The 10,706-nt window shown below is 32.4% G+C and overlaps 1 protein-coding gene and 1 long non-coding RNA gene across 2 annotated transcripts; one reads left to right on the top strand and one right to left on the bottom strand.

Moving 5' to 3' along the window:
• LOC122582026 lies at window positions 1-784 on the top strand. The gene has a single exon (XM_043754371.1). The coding sequence runs from the start codon at window positions 110-112 to the stop codon at window positions 611-613; it is 504 nt and encodes a 167-aa protein (XP_043610306.1). The 5' UTR covers window positions 1-109; the 3' UTR covers window positions 614-784.
• Window positions 785-8,627: 7,843 nt separating this feature from the next.
• On the bottom strand, window positions 8,628-10,088 carry LOC122606977. The gene is made up of 2 exons (XR_006325010.1): window positions 9,641-10,088; window positions 8,628-9,057 (listed from the first exon to the last, which is right to left on the bottom strand). It is a non-coding gene; the product is annotated as an uncharacterized LOC122606977 (long non-coding RNA).
• Window positions 10,089-10,706: the final 618 nt, after the last annotated feature.

The following is a 10,706-nucleotide window of genomic DNA, read 5'->3' as shown; positions in this document are numbered from 1 at the left end:
ACCTCCAAAAACACACACACACAAACACAAACACGCTAAAAACACACACTGTACTTAAACATATATTTACAGAGCTCCGTTCCGTATCGTTCCGTTCCGATCAGTTTCAATGGCGACATCAAAAAACTACTATCCGAGATCAAACTACCGCTACATCTCCGGCGAAATGAACAGCCATAACGGAACCGATTCCGTGTTCGAGCTCGACGAATCAGACGTCTGGAACGTAACCGCCTCGCCGGAGCTTCGTAAAACCGTAACGAGTTCAAGGATCTCGAAGAAATCGTCATCGCCAGTGGCGGTGAAACGGTCGGAGATAGGCGGAACGGCGTCGTCGTTGCCGGTCAACGTCCCAGACTGGTCAAAGATACTGAAGCAGGATTATACTCAGAATAGGAGAGATGATGACGATGATGATATTGAATATGAGGACGGTGGATTTGAGTACGGTAGTCACCGGATTCCGCCGCACGAGTTTTTGGCGAGACAAATGGCGAGAACGAGGATAGCGGCGTCTTTCTCGGTACATGAAGGAATAGGACGAACTTTGAAAGGCAGGGATCTGAGTAGGGTTAGAAATGCTATTTGGGAGAAAACTGGTTTTCAGGATTAATATTTTTATCTTTAATCCTCCTCCTTTTTCGTAACACTTTTTGGAGTATTATCATTAGAATTTAATTATATATCGCGGATTATATGTTATAGATGGTGAGAGGGAATTTTGTATCATCAATTTTGCTTGAATTAATTAATTACTTACTAATTAAACATCGTTTTATTTTGATGATGATGTACTTTCTCAATTTTGATATGAAATACTCGGAAGAGGAATGTTGTTATGAATTTGAAGGAGCTGTTTTTTTTATTAATTTATGTGGAGTTTTTTTTTTTAACATCAAATTTATTCTTGTTTTTTGCTTTCTCCTTTTTCTTTTGAAAGGTTTCGAATTATTGGAAGGAACTCAAGGAAGCGCCCAAAGTTGAACAGCGAAGCATCGTTGAAAATGGTTACTGTATAAATTTGGTGGGGGTTGACGAACAAATTAAAAATGACATTTTCTTTTCTTTTCTTTTTTTCCCTTTTTATAAAATGAATTAATTCTTCATTCACAGTTAAAACAACTCTAACTAGACTCAAAACCCTCAATCTATAATCTATAATCTCTTATATAGAGGATTGAGTTTAAAAAATTCTACATAATTTTTGTTTTCAAAATATCTCCACTTTATTTCTAAAGTTTCAAACTTATCATTTCACACAAAAAAAAACTCACACATCCTAGAAATACATATCCACGCAAACAAAAAACCCACCAGTGTCTTTCTTTATTTTTCTTCTGATGCCGCCGACGCCAGAATCAAATCCCCACCGGTGTCTTTTTTTTGTTTGTTTTTCTTTCATGTTTCGTATGCGATCACCATATAGCCGCCGCAACGCGCAGACACCGGGCTAGTCTCAAAACAAGCATTTTAATTAAGCAAATGATTAGTTTGCCGAATATAATAGCTTAAAAATTCTAATCTATAACCTTTTATAAAATATATTGAATTCCATATTTTAGGAAATTTCAGCACTTTTTTATACCCGAAATACTCCTATTTCTTAATCTCAATTCTCCTATACACCTAATCTATACTTTTATACTATCTAATACAAAAAAACAACTATCTCTTTAAATGTTACATGAGGAAATTATGTAAAATAAATTACACTACCAGTCCTTTATTTTTTAAAATAACTTCATTAACTTTTTAAATCAATTATCTAAATCCCTTAATGTCGCCTCCATCACCAACAGTCGCTTGCACCACCACACCATCGTCGTCCCGACCACCGCCGCTTTGCGCGGGTATCGTGCTAGTAAGTTTTAGACGGGAACATGTAGAAATAGGAGTGAGATTGGGAAAGAGAATTAGTGGTATCCACATATCACCATCTAAAGTTATTAGGAAGATTTTTTGGCCAATTTTTTAGAAAGATAAATTATTTTCCTTTTAATTATGTTCTTTTCTCTTAAAATAAATATTTAAATGAAAATGAATATGTCTTTCCATTTTATATTTTTTTTTAACAAACACTTATTTTCACAAGTAATATTTTAACTTTGATATGTTTATATTTAACAGTTTGTAGTCATATTGCTATGGATAATAAACTAATTGCTATGGATAATGAACTAATGATATGTTCTTCTAAGGCCTCTCAATAAGGAAGACGCACTTTTACCTCTTCCATATCTCTTTTCTATTGCCACATCAGTTTTTCTCTCTCTTCATCCACCTCTTCCACAATCATTCCCTATAACCCTTCTTCCACACTTTTTATTTATTTTATTTTATATTTAAACAAAATATTAATAATTCAACATTTATTTAAAATTAAACATTACAATACATAATTAAAAAATTACAATACATAACTAAAAAAGTACAGTGCATGATTAAAACACGAAATAGATAATAAAGCTACGATTACTCTTCATCATCTTTGATTGACATTTTGCCTAATCCACGGTGAGCCGTTTCATTGCCCCACCACTTGTCGTGTTCTGGCATTTCACTTCCCATGTTGATTTGCCTTCTCCGCAGTTGTCGTGGAACGATTCTGCCCAAGTGCATTGGTCGGTCAACGTGTGACCGGCCTTAAAAACATGATTGATCACCTCTTCACCCTTTTGCTCTCATCCTGCAGATAATAAGAATATGTCTCTTCATGTTTCGAGACCCTGCGGCCTGGTGCTTCTATTTCCTGAACGTGTTGGTCGCATAGGTGTCTCTCTTTCGTAGGTAAAGCAGTTTCCCAGAGAGTTTATTTTGAAGGAGGGTGTCCTCTTTGACATCTTCAATGATTTGTGCTTTCATCCGAAGCGTGTAGGTTAGGCATTTCAGTCACCCATATCCAACACATGACCACCAAACGAAGTTCAACTTCAGTCCATAAATGCCTCGGCATTTTGAAATGGAATGGCTTTATGAAATGGTTTTATGGAATGGTTATGGAATGGTTTTTTGAAATGGTTTGATGAATAGTGTGAAAATAGTATATATAGAATGAGGATTAAAAAAAAAAAACAAGTTAACGTTGTAAAATGGGTCGCGCATACACGCTCCACACCTCGTCAAAGAGCATCGACCGGACGAAACAACTCGATGGAAGAAGCCGTTGACGAACTCCCTCCCTAAGGTAGCATCGTCGACGAGGTGTCGAACAAGCGGTCGACGACCGCATAGGGTGAGGCCTAAGTTTAATTTTTAGTGAATTTTTGATAATAAGATCATCGCACATTAATAGAAACTAGAAAATTTTTGACCCCGCATTGCGGGGTCTCAATTCCTTTGTTGAAACGATTCGTTATTTTAGTATATATGCCGTGAATTTTCGACAGCTTAATAGAAATAATTTTGTCATTAATATATTTGTTTAAAAGTATGCAAGAAAACAAAACGTAACCCGTAGTAGAAACCTGAATGGGATGTGATATTACAAAAATATTAATATATTAATTCAGATATCAGGTGGATGCGATATAGCAAAATGCAAGTAGTGGTACGGGGTGTATCACAATAAGGTTGAATGACAATTAAAAAGTGTGAAAAAAAAAAAACAAAAGAAGTAACCCGTAATAAGAAATCCGAAAAGGAAAAACAAAACTAAAAAAGAAAAAGACGTGACAAAATTCGAACAGGATGCAATGTGGCAAAATCCAGGAAACGTGCGATGTGTCACTTTATAGCCGATGCGACGTGTCAAGTTTTAATAAGCATGGTGACTATTGATAACCATGCCAAAAAAAAACGAAAGAAAAAACTCAAAATGGGATCCGTAATGTCAGAATCTAAATAGTGATGCGGGGTATATGATGTACCAATAATAGAGATCATAGCAAAAAAAAGGTATCAAAAAACCAAGAAAAACCAAAAGATAAATAACCTTAACGAAAATAGAAATAACAAAGGAAAAATCAAATTTTGTGTAAAAGTTTCCAATATATTAATTCAGAACACAAAAGCCAAAAAACTATGATGAACAACAAGAAAAAACCCTAAACGGGATCCAAAATGACAAAATCTAAATAGTGATGGGGGTATACGATGAACCAATAGAAAGAAAACATAAAAGCAAAAAAACTATGTAATAAACCAACAAAAATCGAAAGAAAAATAACCTTAACAGGATCCGATATAGCAAAATCCGAAAAAACGCGGGGTATAGGTGGACCAATAGAAAGAAAACACAAAAGCAAAAAAAACTATGTAGGAAACCAAGAAAAACCGAACAAAAAATAACCTTAACAGAATCCGATATGACAAAATCTAGGAAAAACGCGAAATACAGGCGAGACCAATAGAACAACGACGTGGCACTGTTCATAAGCCTCGCCATTAATAATATAGTAATATTAAAAGGAAAAAAGATTAAAAATTTTAATGGATTATGATAAGGTTGTATTATATAGAAAAAGTTATCAAATTATGTGTTGTAACTTATAAGTTTGTTTCTTTCACAAAAATCGATTTGTCATTATTTTAAATTTGCTATACTATTGCACAAAACAAATGATATTTGTACACATAGTTTGTGACAGACCATTATTTCTATTTCTTTTTGTTCGGATTCCATGAAAAATAATAGTAATATAATATTACTATGAAAAAGTTTCAAAATACGGAGTAGATGCAATACGGAGTATTATTTTTCTGTTACATAAGCTAACCCTCTCCTCTCCAAAGTGGAAAACCTCCATCTGTTGTCATTTAATTATCTAAAACAACTTATTAATTCTGGTCAATATTGTTTGTCTAACTTTGAGACATATCAAGAGGATTCGCCCCACATCTCATTAAATTTTTATCTATAGTATTTATATCTCAAGTGCATTGAGTTGTTCGCCCTAAATTTGTTTGTATTGAATGAAATTTGTATTTCTTATTTAATGGTTTTTATGGCTTTGAAAGACAAAAGAGTAACTAGAAGTGTGGAAAATGTCTTGATTATGGTTACTGTATGACATACACATGTCTTGAACTCCATATTTATTGATTTAACAAATGCAATATTGTGGTGTATGTTATCTTGAGATCGATAAACTTATAGGACCAAGAGGGAATCTAAATTACAAACCCTCTCAAATCCCTACAATTCAGATAGCATAAAATGAAAATTGTAAATAGCGTGGCTCATATGTGGGGTATAAGGACAAGGGTGTAATTGGCTTGTTTTATCGGCAAAAATCATCGGTAAACATCGGCTTATCGGCTATACTATAGCATATGCATCGGCATCTATCCGCAAGTTTAAACCCTCTCAAATCCCTACAATTCAGATAGCATAAAATGAAAATTGTAAATAGTGTGGCTCATATGTGGGGTATAAGGGCAAAGATGTAGTCGGCTTGTTTTATCGGCAAAAACCATCGGCAAGAATCGGCTATACTATACGTGAGTCCCCTACACAAGATGTTAGTCGAATAACAAGATAGCACAAATATATATCAAGTATGCCAAGAATCAAGTAACCCGACTGGAAAGTAATTCTGATCTAGATAAAGACTGGTTCAGAATTACGATCCAGGTATGGATATGAACAATAAGTAAATACGAAAAACAAGTGCTTGAAACTATATAAATACTATGTATATTCAAGTATTATGGCAAGGAGTCAAGATGTATTTTTTAATGTATTTTATTTATTCATATAAACAAAATACAAAGGTTGTTGCGGAACAAAGATAATCACACTTGTGAAAATATCTAAACAACCTTGAAATACAAATGATCTAATCAACAAGGAAATACTTTTAAGTTTACTTAGAGTATATCTCACAAGTTGCAATGCCAAAGTTCCAAGCATTTTGCAAGTTGTGAGAAGTCTTATATTTATAGGCCAAGATGTCTGATGACATGGCAAATGGCCGTACAAATATGGTTGGGTGCATTTATGGATTTGTAGGGCAAATCCATAACATGCTTGTTTAAGGTAAAGTGTGTAAGTTTCTATGATGTGACTTGACACACTTTATTCCTAACCTTTTACTTAAACTAGCATAATACCAGGTATAATGTCATTAACCGGGTAAAGGCCGTTAAAGTACTTTTAAAAGACTTCCTCGTAATAAGTGTAAAAGTGTTGTAAATACTTTTACACTGAGCAGCTTCAGATCTTTACTCAGATAGAATCTTCTCAGAGCTCTGATTCTCAGAAGTTTATCTTCTTCAGTCTTCGACTTCAGAATGAATGTCTTAAGTTGTACTGATCTTGATCTGAGGTGAAGCTCAGAGAACTAATTCTGAGATGGTCCTCAGAATTTCTGTACAAGTATCTTATCTGATCTTCAAATATTTATGAACAAATTAAACTTGATCGTTTTCGACCTAACAAATTCCCCCTATTTGTTCTGAAATATTACATGCGTTTTAGACTTCTATCTATACAAGTTTGTAAGTCTAAAATACAAGTTTTGTTTAAGTTATAAAAAGTTTTCTAATGACATCTTATAGATCATTGATGCCTTAAAATTTTACCTTGTGAATTTTCTAACTTAAACCTATCATCTACTTGTTGTGAATGACTTGCAACATATATACAGTACAAAAATTTGAGAAATTATACAAGTACATAAGATTGAAAAATATTTACAAGTAGATTGAATCTTTTAGTTTTTAAAATCCATTAACCATTTACATCAATTATCAACACCACTCGACGTCTTATTTACCACCAATGGTCGCCCACAGCATCACATTGTCGCCGCCATAACCACCTCTGCATTACGAGTGTACCGTGCTAGTATTTTAATAAATTAAATCTCTTTTTTTATGAAACTTGTAAACTTTTTTCATAAATATATTTAGCACAACAATCAAGGAAATGAAAACTTTGAACTATTTTACTAAAAAAATTAAATCAACAAATAAAAAATATCACATGAAAATATATTACATCGCCAACGCCATTTGTTATCCTCAAATTAAGAGGGCAAATAATGAAAACAGAACACAAGAAACTAAAATAAAGCATACTGGCAAATAACTCTTGTATATTTTGGTGATGACTATCCCATTTGGTAGTCTTTTATGAAATTGATGTTTTGTTGGACGTTAAAAAAAATTAAAATTAAAGCATACTAGCAATAGTAGCAAAAAATAGATTACACACCAACGCCGTTTATTTATCCCGTATTGATGATGTTTATTACTAACAAATATTGACACATTAATGTTAGAAAAAAGCCTACAAAACGATTTTAAAATTGATTTTAAAAGAGAAAAATTCATCAAAAGGTAATCTATTTACAGAATTTTCTATTAAAGGTAATCTATTTTGTTTTCGTCTATTTAAAGGTTCTTATTTTTAAAATTAAAGGATATTTCGTTACTTTTTAAAATACAACGCCTGTTAAATGTCACGTCACCAATGTCACGTCATCAGTTTTGCCACGTTATTAATGCCACATCATCAGTTTTGCTTTAAAAGTCGGTCAAAGTCAACTGTCACGTCAGCAAAACTGATGACGTGACATTGGTGACGTGGCACTTAATGAGTGTCGTCTGTAAAAAACTAACGAGATATCATTTATTAGATAATTTTTAAAAATAAGATACTTTAAATAGACGAAAATAAAATATGTTATTTTTAATAGAAAATTTGTATAAATAGATTATTTTTATGGATTTTTTCCATTTTAAAATTAGAATGAAACAAAAGTTACTAAAAGAAACAGAGAATACAGGATGTTCATTAATGGGAAGTGTGGAGATAAATAATTGTAGCCCCACACACACAAATAATGTCTGGTTAAGCAACCATTGTTTTCAAACCCTTCTGGCGTTGGAGGAAGACGTTGTTGGGTATTGCGTTTTGTATTCATTCATTCCCTTGTCGTTTTCGCTTATCCTATCTATCTTCTTTTTTCTACCACTTAATTTTGCTAAATTCAGAACCAAACACTATCTTAAGTGACTCAAGCACAAATTCTTTAGCGTTGTGAGTTTGGATTTTGTAAGTTTGGTTCTGGATATCGAACATTTCTATTTTAAGTCACCATCTTTACTTTAGTTTTATGGCGACACCGCATTTTGTCAAATGGGAGTCTTTTTCTTTTTATTTATATTTGCTTTCGAAACTTTGTGACAGGACATATTCAATAGAATTAAGAATATTATAATAATAATCTTTATATATATATATAGAGAGAGAGAGTGAAGTTATTGTGAAAACCACGAAATTATCGAGAACTGTGAGAACTAATATTTAATAAAATAGGTAAGGATAGTATAATAATTTTATAAATACAATTTTTCTAATTATAAAAAGATAATAAAAAACCCCCTTGATTCACTCCTGTCGTTATTATAGCAATTACCAGAAAAATCTCCCCCCTTTTTTAGATTATTTCCATCCACATTTGTTTAGGCTAACATCACACTTGATATAGCCTGAACCTTACGGATACATTATCCCACATTTATACCACATGGACATAGATGAAACAGGTGAGATACATGTGTGTACATCGAAGTATACATGTTTCCATATCCAAATATCACATATGAAGCTTACGAACATATGTGTACATTAACAGGAACATGTGTACTAGCTGTTGCAAATTATACTAACTACTAAAAAATATACAACTGCTCAAAATATACTAATCGCTCAAAAAACACACATTTACAACCTTTTCGATACTTACAAGATTCACTGAAATTCATTATATACTACAATTTCAACACAGTAATCAACATCCGAACACACATGATTACATATTGCTCAAAAAACACATATTTACAGTCCTTGTGACTTTTTAACCGTTTCCGCACCAACTATCATATTCTTATCGTTCAGAACTCCACCAATTTGAGTCCTATTATTTCGGTGCTATGATTATCATCCCACTGATTCACTTTCTTTAATTTTAATTCCCTTGTCCTTATTTTCATCCACCGATATACGTTCTTTCCTCTTAATCTTTTTGCCTCTGTTTTGATCCGTTGATCGTCCTTGTTCACGTTCAACTCCTTCGCTCATAGTCTGACCCAATGATAATTCTCTTATATCTGTTCACATTGTCACAACAACATCCTCACAAGGGTCCATGATTCAAGAAAGCTAAACCAAATGGAAACAAAGCTATAACACATTTACATTAATATGTTACAATGTGGAGCACATATGTTTATTATACACAGAGAAAACTCGATTAAATCTGTACGTTATACATAACAGCCATCACACATATGTATCACTTGAACACAGGTGTACAGTTTACTGAGTAGTATTCACAGTGATGAATTACATGTGTCAATTTGACATCCTCTTAGTAATCATTGAAGGTCAAACAAAAATGGGTAATGTGAATGTAAGTATGTAACACAACTCTACATGTAATAATTTTTTTTTTTACTTATTTTTCAAATAGCTTAGACCTAATAACCCGGTGCATATGGTCGCTTAAACTATAACTAGATCAATTTACACCAAAAAAATTAATGGCTTGAATAATAACATATCTAAATACGTGCATAATGAACAAAGGCATGTAACACACATTGAAGATGTACTTAATAACATTATGAACAAAAGGCATATCTAAACAATAAAATCTAATTTAGTAGTCCACACATAAGGGTTTAGGTGTACCTTCGTCAGATCTACTGTTGGGACGAGTTGCATCGACATTTTTTCTTATTGGTAAACTCGTTAAAAGAAGTCAACAATCTTACCTTATCGTTATGTCTTCGTCTTCCTGCCAATGAAAAAATACCAGAAGAACAATACATCTTATTAGGTTAAAAATACCATTTTTTCATATTGATTATATAATTTTCTTCTATTTATACTCAAAATAGCCCCTTCGTAGATCCCGAATTGGTAGCCAATCCCATGAATTCAATGGATTTTTTTTATTCGGATTGTGGTTTTGTTTTGATTAATGGATCATTGAATCTTCATAGACGGGTTTTGCGATCTTTTAGGCGTTTTTGGCTAAAGTGATCCGTATATGAAAGTGGTAAAGGAGGATCGTGTGTTTTAATAATTTGATCAGTTAATTAATTCTAATTTTAATATACCAGTTATACCCCTTTAGACTTCCATGTGTTTAAATGGATTAAAACTATTTTCAAAAATGCCATGATGCTTATTGACCTTTGATCTATATAATCTAATGGCTATAATTAGTTCTCACAGTTCTCGACAAAATTTTAGTTCTCATTTATATATATATATAAAGACGGAGCTAGAAATTTTTTTGTGAGGGGCAAATTTAAAAGTCTTTTATTATATTTATTTGAGTCATATTTTTTTAAACAAAAGTTAACTCTCACTGGAGAATTAAAAAAAATGGATCCTTAAAATAATTTCGTCTGTTATGAGAACATCTATCTTTAACTTGAACATTGGTCTTTGCAATTTTAGAACATGTGATAACGGAGGAATTACGTTATATTAAACAACATAAATAAGTACGTCGAAATCAATGATTTACAATTTAGCTTCTACATAAATTTTGACCTGACTATTATGATTACTATTATATAATAACTTGAAAATAAAATAACATTTTCACATACAACTATACTATTTATCAATGTATGATATAATTACCCAAACAAATAAAACACTTTCTTCAACTTCGTTAAAAATCAAAATAACTGGAGATTTTTACTTTACCAATAGAAGATTTTATGTCAAAACTAATGCTTCC

Source organism: Erigeron canadensis, chromosome 1 (genome assembly GCF_010389155.1).
Source record: "Erigeron canadensis isolate Cc75 chromosome 1, C_canadensis_v1, whole genome shotgun sequence".
NCBI lineage: Eukaryota > Viridiplantae > Streptophyta > Magnoliopsida > Asterales > Asteraceae > Erigeron > Erigeron canadensis.
The sequence above is the reverse complement of the archived record's forward strand: the minus strand, read 5'-3'. Positions and strand labels throughout refer to the sequence as shown.

Bases quoted from the DNA above. Each gene is read 5' to 3' on its own strand.
- LOC122582026 (XM_043754371.1), top strand. From the start codon at position 110: ATGGCGACATCAAAAAACTACTATCCGAGATCAAACTACCGCTACATC.